Source organism: Balaenoptera ricei, chromosome 4 (genome assembly GCF_028023285.1).
Source record: "Balaenoptera ricei isolate mBalRic1 chromosome 4, mBalRic1.hap2, whole genome shotgun sequence".
Classification (NCBI taxonomy): domain Eukaryota; kingdom Metazoa; phylum Chordata; class Mammalia; order Artiodactyla; family Balaenopteridae; genus Balaenoptera; species Balaenoptera ricei.
The window spans coordinates 150,986,650-151,000,889 of NC_082642.1; the positions used below are offsets into that span (position 1 = coordinate 150,986,650).

The 14,240-nt window shown below is 47.5% G+C and overlaps 1 protein-coding gene across 2 annotated transcripts; it reads right to left on the reverse strand.

The window, feature by feature from the left end:
* Nucleotides 1-256: 256 nt before the first annotated feature.
* KCNE1 (potassium voltage-gated channel subfamily E regulatory subunit 1) lies at nucleotides 257-5,893 on the reverse strand. Of its 2 annotated transcripts, none has more exons than XM_059922286.1 (3): nucleotides 5,811-5,893; nucleotides 4,726-4,820; nucleotides 257-790 (listed from the first exon to the last, which is right to left on the reverse strand). In XM_059922286.1, exon 3 carries the CDS (start codon nucleotides 719-721, stop codon nucleotides 332-334), a length of 390 nt encoding a protein of 129 aa, XP_059778269.1. In that variant the 5' UTR covers nucleotides 722-790; nucleotides 4,726-4,820; nucleotides 5,811-5,893; the 3' UTR covers nucleotides 257-331. The 2 variants fall into 2 exon arrangements, with proteins under 2 accessions (XP_059778269.1, XP_059778268.1); XM_059922285.1 differs by having other exon boundaries at nucleotides 257-772; nucleotides 5,811-5,887.
* Nucleotides 5,894-14,240: the final 8,347 nt, after the last annotated feature.

The window sequence follows — 14,240 nt, forward strand, 5'->3', positions numbered from 1 at the left end:
CCACTTCTACTGGCCATAACTTCATACACAGGACCTTGCTAGCTGCAAGGGGGTCAGGGAAATACAGCTCTTATTCTCAGAGGCCATGATCTCAGGGATGTTGCTGAAATTAACAAGGCAGGCACACATACTGGGGAACGGCTCACAGCCTATTATAGAAGGAAAGTGATCTTAGAAATATAGTGTTACTAACCCACCTTTCACCCCTTATGATAGAAAAAAAAAAACAAAACAAACGAATTATACTCATGCAATAAAGAATATAAGGAACATATAATTGGAAAAATCAGATCATCAGGGAGGCTTTGTCCAATTCCGACCAGTCTCGGGGTCAGGATGACAGCTTCATCTCAGGAAGGTATGCATTGGGTCGTTCTACAGCCAGCTGGTTTTCAATGACATAACATGCCCTGCAGCTCTCCAGAATCCGGGCCTGGAAGTACGCCTTGTCCTGCTCCTGCCAGGTGTCAGACTCGATGTACACATTGTACGGGTCATGGGAGTGCTCCAGTTTCTTGGAGCGGATGTAACTTAGCATGATGCCCAGGGTGAAGAAGCCGAAAAAGCCAAGCACCATGAGGATGTAGAGTGCCGCCAGCTTGCCATCATCGTGGCCCAGGGACCTGCGGGCCAGGTTGGATGTGTTGTTGCCCGGTTGAACTGTCCCCTGCCACAGCTTGGTCAGCAAGGGTGTCACAGCCGTGGCGTTAGACAGGATCATCCTGAGAGTCAAGGTTTCACTGCGGGAGAGTAAACTTCCCAGGAAAACTTTCTAAAAGAAAAGTGCAACCTGAAATCAAAAAATATATATTGGCCCAAACCCCCCACCCCCCGCCACACACACCCCCCACACAGTTTTTAAAAATCTCAGTAAGAGGGGTGCCCTACCAGAGTATGACGGAGGAGTACTCTGTCATGGTGTGTGCCACCTGGGATCTGCATAATGCCCTCTCTTGACTGATCAAATGATAAATTGATTCACTTTTATTTCTATTCACCACTCCCAGTCCCTACCTCCATAGGTGATCACCAGAACGAGTTCCCTTAATACACACATTGCGTCGTACGTGTGCCTTTTAATTTATATGCTATGGGCCAAATTGTGCTCTCCACCAAGTCATACGTTCAAGCCCTAACCCCTAATGCAGTTGAACCTGGAGGTAGGGTCTTTCAGAGGCAATTAAGTTAGATGAGGTCATAAATGTAAGGTCCTAATCTGATAGGACGGTGGCCTTATAAGAAGAGGAAGACAGACCTTGGTCTGGGTTCCTGTCTGGCATTGGGACTTTTCAAAGCTTCTCAGGTGATCCTACTTTGCAGTCAAGATTGAGAACCACTGAGCTATGATGTGGGCCCTTAGGAAATTAACCAATCAGTCTTTTGTGCTGCAGAGTACCCGGAAGAATTATATAAGAAGAGAAATAATAACTTCATAGCATAATTTCCCAATCTTGTTTGTTTTTCAGATTTTCTTTTTCGGTCTTGCATGTCCCTGAGAAAATCTGAACAGGAGTTGCGGAAAGAAATTCTCAAGTCATTACCATGACCTTAGCTGTCCCCGTCCTAACTCACGTTGGCACCTCAAATTATGATAAGCCTGTCGTAACTTTATGCTGGACCAGAAAAGCCAAGTTACTTAACTGCCTTTCAAATAACAACTCTGCATTTCTAACGAAAAATCTTTTGCTGACTTTACACTTAATTTATTGTATCACTTTTGCTAAATGCCTTGTGTGCCCCCAAGGCCTGCATGCTGGGTCACATGGTGTTTTTGCGTAATGAGTCACAAAATGAGCTTGGCAACGTCCTCTAATAATCAGCATGGTGTGAACGACACAGAACCCAATCCGCACAGCAGCTGTGGGTTTATGTCCCATTCTCCAAGTTCACATCCATTATAATGCCAAAGCGCTGCCTAGTGGCCACAGTTAAGACTGTTGGACTCAAATGGATTTGGAGACCAGCTGATCCAACAGTCTTAACTTCATAGAAAACTGGTTTCCACAGAGGTGAGCTGACTTGCCCAAGGTCACGTCTCCGATCAAAAATACATCTAAACTTTAATCTTTTAGCCATGGACTCACATTTTATTAGCATAGAAAAAGGAGTTCTCAGGACCTTGCAGAGAGAAGGCAGATCTGTATTTAAGCTCAAAGGAACCAAGGAGCCGGCTACTTGTATCAGGTAAAACTGAGTCTACCTAATTGGGAACTGGCTTCTGACCTACATATGCCATCAGGAGACCCCTCTGCCCCACCGGCGAGAACCACAGCTTTTTGTAGCTCGCACAGGGAATAGGGGGCTGGAGGAGGAAGAAGCAGCAGGAACCAGGGAGGTCCAGCTCCGATCACAACCAGTTTGACGCTCAGCCTGTGCTAAACATTCTCAAACTGGCCTTATTGGGCCCAGAAAGAAGGAAGTGGGGAGGGGGTCTAGAAGTTTCTGCTTCTGCCTGGGTTTGAGCCTCTTCAGGAGGCATAGACACTGCCCCCAACAAAGGTTAGTGCAATTTTTTTCTGTCAAAGCTTGGTCCCAGAGCTGCTGGTCTAGTGAGAATCACTCAGGATTCGGAACTGTGGGCAGCCGAGCTGAGCTGCAAAAGGACAGCAAATGGGCCTCCAGCACCCCGGGCTCCTGCAAACGCTCCAACTGCACCCAGGGGAGAGGGGGAAGTAGGTGATGTCACGCTGTTCCAGGCACACACCGCCCCTTCTGCCTTTCTCCCAGGAGTTCCAGATCCGTCTCATATCAGCACCGATAACAGGCTTTTAGAACAGATTTCCTAGGACCGCACCTCTCATTCTTTCTTACGCATTTACTGAAAGGGCAAGGCTTTCGTGGCTGACTCCAAGCTCTCTACTGAGAGGGACAGATTCTGGGGGCAAGTCAGGGAAAGAGGAATGTCAGGGATCCGAGTTCCAGCCCTGGCTCCGTCCTAGCTACTCCTCGCGGCTCCCAGACGGTACCGTAGCTTGCTTACCCAGGTGGGATGGGGATGACATTCCCGCCATTCTTGGCAGCGTTTCTTCGAAAGAGCATCCAGTTTGGAAATCATCATTTTTTTGTTTCAGGAAGCAGAATTAGGGTAGAAACAATTATGGATAAGCTTAATTTGGGGGAATAGGATCTCACTGAGTCAAGAATTCTCTGAGCCAATTTTCCTTGGAAATAACTGTCAGCTGTCTTCATCTTTATCGAAACGCGATGTCCAAATTCTGGAGATACATTTACCTCCTAGCAGCAAAGAAGCAAAGAGGGGCCCAGACTCTTCCAGGCAGTCAGCTGGCTTTGTCTTGGGCTTCTCACCTTCCTCTCTCCCGGGAGAGGAACCACTAAGGTGGCCAAGGTCTCAAAAAGTCAGGATTAAACCTATACAGAGGCACCGCATTTGACTGTCCTCAAAGATCTGAAAAGGGCTTTCTGCCACCTCCCTGCTGGATGTGCGGTGTGGTTCTTGAGTCTGGTCCCAGGACTAAGAGCGTCCCAGACCTCTCTGTGGGTGACAGAGAGGAGCTCTGGGGTGTGAAGGGTGGAAATGTGAACCAGGGAGCTGATGAGAGGGACCTGGTCAAACTCAATATGGGAAAAAGGATGAGCATTTTGGCATGGAGAATGGATGGCAGCAGGATTCCCAGATTCTGGGAAGGGAGCTGAAGTCACATAGAAGGAAGAATCTCACCCTCAGCAAATTAAATGAATCTGGGGAGCCCCAGTTTCCTCATCTGAAAACTGGGGATGATGGGACGACTGGGGAGGCATGAAACAAGCCCACAACTTTCCTATCTCTTGCTTTTGCTGCTCTCTCTGCAAGAGAGTCATGACCACCATGTCTGCCTGCCAAAATTCTACTGGTCCTCCAAAGGCACACTCCTATGCCAACCTGTGAAGCCCCTTCCAGATGTCCCGTCCCCTGCTTTGAGCCCTCATAGTGCCCAGTCTGTACCGCTCAGATTCTAAGTTGTGTTGTAATCATTTGTAGGCTTGTGTATGCATTTCCAGGAGCTCAGGAAGATCAGAGACTGTCTCGTTCACCTTGTCCTCACTCCAGCCCCCAGAATGAGTCCATATGGGTTTGCTGAATTAAATGGTCATGCAAAGTATTAAATTTAATACAACTACAATGTGAATGTGAGAGCAAATAATCAACAAAATAGAATACACTCTGGAAAGAGCTTGGTGTAACCAAAAGAAAACCTCTTTCAATGTAGTCTGTTTTGATATAATAAAATTTAAATTATTTTTATGTATATTTATTTTATTAGCATTATTTATTTTGTATATTAAAATTTATATTTTTAATATAGTTACGTATAACTATATTAATAACTATATATATCTGCAACCCACCTTATTCCTAAAAAGGTTTAAAGCCATCAGTAATTGTCAATAATACAGCATAATTTTCACCCATCCTCCCCAATTCCCGTAACTCTTATCTTGCTCTCCTTTTTATCCATAGTACTTGATCACCTGCACCTAGTATAGTTTTTCTTATTTATTCTGTTCATTGTCTATTGTTTGTCTTCCCTATCAAAATGTAAGCTTTTGAGGGCAGGGATCTTTGCCTGTGTTGTCCCCACGTATCCCGAAGACTAGAACAGTGTCTGGCATGTGGCAGGAGCACAGTAAATATTCACAGATGCAGGCAGGCATGCATGGATGTATGAGTGAGTAAATGTCCCACTCGACCACCGGAAAGCCCGAACCACACAGAAACTGGCTCACCAGCTCTGCCTTCAGAGACTTAAGATGACAGGAGTGAATCCCTCTGATGTCTTCACAGGGTACTTTATTTTCAAAACAATCCACTTTGGAATAACCTGTCAAAAGCAAGACATACCTGAATATTCTGGAAACTGAGAATGCCTTCCTCAGACCCATCCTCAGTTCATCTCTGTTGAGCAGCATGAAACAGAGCAGAGCGTGCAGAGGGGTTTCGCCCCCTGGTTAGGAACCCATAGATCAGAGTCAACAGTGCCTTCTGGCAATTCACTCATCACATGAATTAAAGCAACGGTGTGATCACAGCAAAGTTCCCCACCATGGTGACCGTAAGTGACACCTGTGGTTATTGACAAGGCCCTTCCTCAATGGAGCTGGAAGCTCCTTCTCAACCTAAAAGTGGACTCAAACAGTTCACATATAGCAGTCTGAAAAATCGAGGGTCGGGCGGGGGCAGGGGCCGGGGATGGGGTGGGGTGGATTAACATGTGATATACTCAGCACATAACACGTGACTGCTACTGGGTCCACCTTCTTCTAAAAGTTCCACATTTTCCCCAGTTACTTCAATCAAGATCAGATACCAGTAACGTTCTGCGTGTCCCACGCCTTTTCCCTGGGGAGATGCCAAGGCCCAAGAAACTTTTCTGGTCCAAAAAAAACCCCACAAAAGATTCCGTTTGAGGCCGGGTGTGTTTGCAAATATTGCCCCATCTGGAGGTCTTTGAAACCAAGCGGGGGACTGGGATCATGGGCGGTTTTAGTTTTCTCTGGATGCTTTTAAGTATTTTTCCAATTTTCTCCAGGAACGACTGTAATTTAATAATAATGGGAAAATGTTGTCGTTGTTCGGTGGTGAGATGATTTTCTAGGCATACGTTCTAGACGTGTAGAAGGCAGAGGGAAAGGAGGCGTGAGGCCGAGCCACCTATTCTGTCTCCCACTAAAGGGGGTCGCGGCGCCTCCTGCCTGGGGGCGCCCGCTGTGGCCCGGGGGCTGAGACTGGGTGCCTGGAGCCCGCTCAGGGTCGCCGGCCTGGGGCATCGCTCGCCGGGCGAGGAGCCGGGAGGCCGGAGCTCTTGACTTACCAGGTCTGGGGCGCGGAGAGAGCCGGGAGCGCAGCGGGGTCCACGGCAGCCAAGCGCAGGGCACCGACGGCCGCGCCCCAGGCGGCGCGCTCCGCGGGCAAGTGCGCGGCGGGGCGGGCGGGGCCTCCGGAGCCAGAGGGCGCCCCGCCCCGTCCCCGCGCGTCCCCGCGCGTCCCCGCCGAGCCCGCGGCCCCCGGCCCCCCCACCAAGGCATCCCGGGGCCCCCCGGACCCTCCGCACCCTGCGTCTCCAGCAAGCGCTCTGCACGCGGGGTAAGCGCAGAGCCGGCAGAGAGTCTGTATAAGAACTGCCAGCCAGCCAGATACACCTTCCTGAGGAAGAAGCCGCAGTGGCCAAAAGAAGTCCGTCCCGGAGACCCCCACTGTCGGCCAAGCACTCGCCAAACACTCCTTCACACATCTCCAAACAAGAACTTCAAACAAGCTCAAAGCCCCAGCAGACTCCTTTTAGCTGCGTCCTGAACCCCAGCAGTGGCCATGCATCTATTCGGCAAGCATTTATTGAGCACCTACTGACACGTGTCCCGTCCTGAGCTGGGGGTGCAGCTGTGGACCAGACAGACAGGTGTCCCAGTGCGCAGGTGTCGGTGGCTGGAGCCACCCATGCGTTGGCACCCCAGCTCCGAAGTTCCTGGGGCAGTGGGAACAGCCTTTCAGGCCGCCAGGAGCAAACTGAGCCTTGGCCCCAGGAACCTCCAGACAAATTTCACAGCAGCTGCCTACCAGCTTGGGGGTGGGTAGGGGGGTGGCGAGCGTGAGACGGGCAATTCCCAAACGACAGTCCTGTGAAAGCGCTGGGGAATAAGGTCCAGGCTTGCGGTCTGCAGGCAGGGAACAGAGAAATTAGATTCCTGACCTAGAGATAGAAGACATTTTCTCGGACCCCCCTAGTCTTCCTGGGCCAGTCACTTCCGCTTGGGCCTCCACCTGGGGGTTCTCTTGGGGAGGAGACCACTGAAGGCTCTGGGAAGGGGTCCATTGGATGTGGCACTTTAGGACGCAGCCCAGCTAGCACAGGCAGAGCTGGCACTCCCCTGCACCACGGGTGGTAGTGTAAACCCACACAGCCACTCTGGAAATTTCTAAAATGTCCATAGCCTTGATGTGTACTTATACTTTGTGAAATCTATTCTATGGAGGGGATCTGAACTGTAGAAAAGCTTTATGCATAGAAAAGTTCTTTGTAGTTTTACTTAAAATAACTAGAATCTAAACGTCTCAAAATAGAAAAGTGGTTATATTATGGTACGTATGATAGAATATTATTCTACATACTGGAATGTTTTATGTGGTCATTAAGATAATGTTTACAAATAGTTTGTAATGTTAAGTGAAAAATACAAAACCCTAAATTGTACATACAAGATGCTATGCATTATTTCAAAAGACCGTAAGAAAACACATCATGATGTTAATACTGTGTGCTAGTGATGGGCTTACATGGTATTTATTTTCTTATTTATACATTCTATGTTTTCCTTTCCTTTTTTTTTGCAATAACTATATTCTTTAATATTTAGGAAAAAATACATAAACTTTATCTGAAAATTCTCTGGACTCTACCCCTTCAAGGTCATGCTGGATGTATTTAGTATCTTTTTGCTCACCTTTCCACAAAAGGACTCCACCAGGAAGGAAAAAATGGATTATTGAAGCAAAAACATTTGTCCTGTAGAATTTATGTGCTACCCTTTCAGTAATAACCCAACATGCATGGACAGCGTGCTCCAGACCAGCTGCAGAGACCCCCCCTGTCAGGGGACGGGGCGGTCGATGTCTGCCCACCTGTCTCCCAGTTACTGTGCAGACTGTGTGTTTGGAAGTGTCTTCAAAAAGGTAAAGTAGGGACTTCCCTGGTGGCGCAGTGGTTAAGAATCTGCCTGCCAAGGCAGGGGACACCGGTTCGAGCCCTGGTCCGGGAAGATCCCACAAGCCGTGGAGCACCTAAACCCATGCACCACAACTACTGAGCCTGCGCTCCAGAGCCCGCGAGCCACAACTACTGAGCCCGTGTGCCACAACTACTGAAGCCCACGCACCTAGAGCCCATGCTCTGCAACAAGAGAAGCCCCTGCTTACCGCAACTAGAGAAAGCCCATGCGCAGCAAAGAAGACCCAACGCAGCCCAAAAAAAAAAAGTAAAGTATTCTGTGAGTGGTGATTTTTTTTTGCGGCATGCGGGATCTTAGTTCCCCCACTGGGGATCAAACCCGTGCCCCCTGCAGTGGAAGCAAGCACAGAGTCCTAATGAGTGGTGATATTCTTATTTCTCTCCCTGGTTCTCTCCATCCCACGTGTGATGAATTATTTTATTGCAGTGATACCGTTGTTGTCATTCCCTATTCGTAATGATAAAACACAATTACGGATAAGAGAGTGTATTCTGTTGCCTTTGGCGAACTTGAAATGGCTTCTTTTCTCTTCTTCCTTCTCCTTTTACTCTTTCATTCTCGCCTCTTCCCGTCGTACAGGTGTGATTGGTCTTAAACAAACATAACAACAGAGCAACAAAGTCCTTGGGTCATTTCCCTTTTTTCTCTGGCTCCTCCACCTTCTGCATTCCTCTTGGTCCCCTCACTGGGAACTGTCCCTTGGGAGAGGGGATGGCAAATGTGGGCTCTGCTCCTCTTGGTGGGTTTATCGTCATCTTCCATGAGCTCCCACCTCATTGCAGGTGACATCCAAAGCCAGAGCTCCAGCCGCTTCTCGTTCTTTCTTAGGAAGACCTCAAATCTCAACTCGCAGCTTGGAATTCCTGCTCATGTTCCTAACCCTTTCCACATGCTGCCAGAGAAATAAAGGCCCCGTCACCAGAGAGGACTGTCTTCATTGTAACCCACCCAGGATGTACATACGGAGCCCAGGATCATGCCGATAGCTCTTTGCCGTTTTCTCTGGCTGCTGTTCCATTGGCACCCAGATGCCCCTGTGTTAGCCTGGGGAACATTCCTTTCCCTTAGGACCCCTTCCGTCTTTGTTTTTGACCCTTACTGCACAGCTTCTAGTATCCTCGAGGGCAGCTCTCACCTGTCAGTGAGAAACACCTGGAAAGCCAGCAACTTTTCTTGAGCAGCCACAGAGCATAACCTGGGTGCCGTAGTACGCGAAAATTGCAATACTTCCTCCTCACGAGAAAGACAAGGAGGAGGAAGGTCACTGAAGTCCCCGTCCTGCCCCCGGTGACGGGTGAGGAGGTACACAATGATGGAAGAGAGCCCGGCCCTGCTGCCTGGGGCGTGGCCCCCCCAGTGCCGCCCCAGCTCCATCACCATCCCACGCAGATGGCTGGACGTGTTTGCGTCTTCTCTACTGGCCACTCAATGCTCGCGTCTTTTCTGTCCCCCTTCCTTAGCCCACATCTCGCGCCTGATTCATCTGGTCACAGGAGGCCAGCTTCAGTTTCCTCCCAGGACTCCTCTTTAGGTGGGAGCCCTGCACACAAGGTACATCCTTCCCAAACGCGGCATCTCCTGACACTCTCCTAAAACCCTCTCGAGGGCCGATCCTGTTCCAGAAAGAAACCACTCCCAGCCTGCTTGGGGCCCTACAGGCCAATCCAGCTCCCCAACCTCACTTCCAGGTGCTCTGCTCCTCTGAGCTCCCGGGCCAGCGAACGAGGCACCTCCATCCTCTGTGCACTACCCATCTCTTCCCCCTGCTCCAGGCCCTTGTTCATGGGGTCGACCCTCTGCTTCCAGCTTAACAAACCAGAGGTTGATGATCGTCCTCCAGCTAGAGCTCAGGACTTTTTCAAATCCCAGATCTTCAGCAAAGGTCTAAGACTAGCGAATGCTGGTCTTAGACTAGCTGCACCGCACGGCATGTGGGATCTTCGCTCCCTGACCAGAGATCAAACCCGTGCCCCCTGCAGTGGAAGTGCGGAGGCTTAACCACTGGACTGCCAGAGAAGTCCCTGTTTGCTTTAATTTTGAATTGGTTTTTTAGATTTAAAAAATTGAGAGCTCTTATACTAAATACCTAGACTTTGGCTTCTCTCACAAAACCCAGTGGATTTAGAAACTTATCCCCATATTTGGCATAAGAAAAAGCGGCAGGAGCTGAGGGCACCAGCCCCTTTCCAGAAAAATGCAAACTCCACACTCTCCCTGACAAGGACACTCAGCAGGCCCCGCTTATGGAATGTCCTGCCCGGTTCTGTAGATATTGAGTTTGTCACTTTTATTCTAGGCCCTTCCCTTCCAGGAAAAAGTTCCTGCAATGCCCTTTCTCTGGCTGTTCCTTCACTTTGCACACCTGGGCACTCACTTCCTCATTGACTTGTTTTGGCCTTGCTCAGATGTCGTGTTGCACGTGCTTTTTGGCTGTTTCAGGTGTGTATGTTCTGTTTGTCCTTTTAGAGCAATGGTTCTGGATTTTTCAGGATTCCTTTGGGAATCTGAGAAAAGCTATGGCTCTCCCCAACCCTTACCCCAAATGCACACGTGTGCAACATTTTAGCTACAATTCCACAGACTTATGGACCCCTGATGTGCTAGATGATTCTTGGCTGCTGTGTTAGGAGCTGCTGATTTAGGGTAAGGACTGTCTTTCCCATAAAACAAATTCAACTCTATGGCATCAATTCTATGGGGCTCTACAGTGCACGGTGCCACTGAGTGTTGCCTGGTGGGTGGACGGCAAGATTGTCCATTAAAATAGTCACTTAAGCTGCCTCTGCCCAGGTCTCGGGGGCACTTGCACTAATTTTTGTCACCCTCCAGTCATTCAAAGAAGACGACGTAGACCCATGGCTTCAGGCATCCCAGCTGCCCTTGCATTTGACAAATAACCACAGCCTTCACCTTGTTATGAAAAGAGCACAAATCCAATTAAGAAAGCTTTTCCAAAAGAAATAACAGTGTTGATTTCTGCCCCCGCCCCCCGCCTCTCTCCACCCCTTTATGTCCTGGAATAATGCTGTGCTGATAGGAACATGGATAAATTAATTACTGCCTGGAATGTTATTTATGGCTAAGAAAGAACACTAAATCTACACATACAGTGTTTAACATTTGAATACAAGCATGGTCCTTATGTTTTAAAAAAAACCCTCAATCCGTCCAGTTTACACTGACATATGTCTAATCCTTTTAAATGTTGTGGATTTAAAAATCACGGAGGTAACAATATGCTGGCTGTTCTACTCAGCCAAAGAACAAGGAGACGCAGGAGTGAGATTAGCATCTATTCAGTTCTTTGCATGTCTGAGATTATTTCAGTGTACCTCCAATTCCTGATAACACAGAAGCACTCTTGTGGCCAATGTGCCTGAAATGGAAATGCATTGGCAAGCCTGAATTTAAAACCAGTGCAGGCAGCCTTTCTGGGAATGTGTGTGAAGGTCACTTTTTTTTAGAAACGGACTGTCCACAGCCATTGTCATGGTTTCTGTGTTATTTCAACCAGGACCTCAGCCTGGAAGTCTGGATTCATGTGGGTTTCTGCAGGTCCTCCACGGGGATTGAAGGAAAAAGTGAAGAAATCAGGGGTGGTGTCTGGCATGACTCAAAAGGGGATGAGAGGAAAGATATTCGAAGGAAATCTTTAGAAAAGCAAATTCCAAAATACTGGGTTGGCCAAAAAGTTCGTTTTTAAGTGCAAAATTTGTAAAGAGTGAAAAGATTTTGATAAGTCTTTTGTTTGTTAATTTTTAAAACTGTCGTTTATTTTATTTAAAAATTTTTTATTGAAGTAAAGTTGATTTATAATATCGTGTTAGTTTCAGGTGTACAGCACACTGATTCAGTTATATTTATATATTCTTTTTCAGATTCTTTTCCCTTATAGGTTATTACAAAATACTGAGTATAGTCCCCTGTGCTAGACAGTAGGTCCTTGTTGGTTGGTAACAATCTTGATTTTCAAACTGAATCCTTATTCTAAGTAGTGTCCTAGTTTAAACTCGGATCCCTTCCCTTACAATTTTTCCCAATAAATAAATCTTTTCCGTGGAAGACTAGTCAGTTCAATTCAGTATTTATTGAGTTCCTCTATGGGTAGGTTGTAGAGCACCCAATCAAATATATGTCCAAATTCACCCATCTTGCAGATTAGAGCTAAAATATCCTTTCTCTTGCTAACCTCCCCCATGTCCCCACAAACACACAGAAAGACTTTCTGGCAGAAGTGATCTTCTCTCTCTGCTGGGGACCGCTGTGCAGGTTCCAACAGCACCAGGGTGTCACCTATGACTACGCCCTCCACCCCCAACAGTGATCTCAGGACTTCTTTTCATTTCTGAAGCCCCTACCAAAGGCCAGTCTGTATCGACTTTTACCAGGAATCTCACAAGAGTTTCTGGGTTGATCTCCTGGCCCAGTCCAACCCTCTTCATCCATCCTTGCATGGTCCACTTCACCACTCTTCATTTTCTGCCTCACATGTCAGTAATCAATGACCATGTCGGCTGTCCTCCAGCAGTAAGCTCTACCAAGGGACAGGCTCTACCAAGGGACTTGCCCTTCAGTCATCTACTATGACCAGCAAGGAGCTTGGCATGTGGAAAGAGATTCCTAGATATTTCTTGAGTGGAAAACTAGTTGCTCATCTATGTGTGATTTGGGGGATGCCCCTTTCCGGACCAGTCATGGAACAGACCATACCACCTGGTGGTGTCTGAGCACGACAGAGCCTCAATGAACATTTGCTGAATTGAACTGAATTGAATTGAATTTTGGAGCATGGAAATTTGTACTAGAAAGGTAAATGGGAGGAATAAGTGGGAATGACACTATCTAAATTAAAATCCAGTGCCGTGACAGCAGATCAGACATTTTCTCCTCTGATACTATTCTTGAAATTACAAAATGCTCAAGGTATCAAAAGCATTGAAAAATTGATCAAGGGAATTGTCTTTAATGAATGCCATGATTGTTCAGTGTTCTATTTCTCTTGGCGGCAAGAATGAGTAAAAAGTAAAATTGGGATGGGCTCTGGGGGAACAGGCTCTGCAGGTAACCAGCTATTCCCTAAACCTGAACTAAAGCACTTGAACTCTCTGTTCTTGTTTTGCTCATTTGTCACTCGGGGTGATAGGAATACCTGCTCTATCTGACTCATTGCATTGGCATCATGAAGTAAAATAGTTTCTTTAAATCCTTGTGAGACAAGGCAGTAAATTGAAAATAAGAAAGATAGGGAAGAGTGTTTTGAACAAGGCAGCTCAATGAGTTCTTGCTTTGATTCATCCTTTAGCCCGAACACAAAGCCATGACAGATAAGGTATAAAAATAGAAAGCTAAAAAGAGATATCTGGCTCAACAGAGGCAGAAGAAAACTCCTGGAAGCCTCTGACCCAGGGGGCTTTTTGTCTAAAATCAGCAGGGAGTTTGGCTCCTATGGGATAAACCCAAGACACAAACACCCAAGATGGCAGACAGGAACTAAGTACATTGCTTAAGTCAAGAACTGGGGTGGGAGCCCCATGGCTTTCCATTGCCTGGAGACCAATATTTTAGAAGAATGAGAGTCTAGGAATGTGGGGCTGGAGACCCAAACCCCAGCCAAAAACAGAGCCTAGTCACATGCTGGCCTCATGACGGCATGGATGTCCCCACAATCACTATGGGACGGAAACCCCAAACTGCCTTTATAAAATCTGGTCCAGGATGAAGTCACAGAGTCCAGGTGAAAGCTATCACAAAATGACCATCAGGGAAAAGCTCATTGGGTGGGGTGGAGGCAGGTGAGCAGAAAAATGAAAAGAGTAAAAACAAAACCCCACTCAAAATGAGCCTAAAAATCAAAACTCTGAAACATGTGAAGAAATATAATATGAAGGACAGTCAAAAATCCTTGACTCATTTTATGAAGCTAGAACACTCATACCAAACCGGATAAAAAAGGACAAAAAAGGAAAATCACAAGCCAATATCACTTCTGAAAATAGATGCAGAAATGCTAGATACAGTATTAGCAAACTGAATCTAGCAATTCAAGGTTTGAAGACTTTAATTCAGAACTTTCCAGTTGCTCTTGGGGCATTATAAAGTGAAATCATACCACGGTTCCAGGCTACCAAACTATGGAGCGACATGGAGATAGGAGCGTTAGTGCAGCAACGTGGAGACGGGAGCGTTAGCGCGGCGACGTGGAGACGGGAGCGTTAGCGCGGCGACGTGGAGACGGGAGCGTTAGTGCAGCTGCAGAGCAATGATCCATGCCTCCTCTGTGCAGAAGTGACAGCAGGGAGGGAACATCTGAGTACATAAACGAAGAGAGCACAGACCCATGTAATATGTGAACTTTTTCATCTGCACAAAAACATCTAGAATATTCTTTAAAAGAAAAAAATGCTGCCCTGTGCGCACCGCGGCGGCACGGGCACCCTCCCCTTGCGGGCGTGAGGCTCTGGGAGGAAAGCAGAAGCAAGCGGACTCCACGGGCTTCGGCGCCCCCGTCGTGTGGGCCT

What these genes read in the sequence shown, in the direction of transcription:
- KCNE1 (XM_059922286.1), bottom strand. Translation starts at nt 721, where the DNA reads ATGATCCTGTCTAACGCCACGGCTGTGACACCCTTGCTGACCAAGCTG.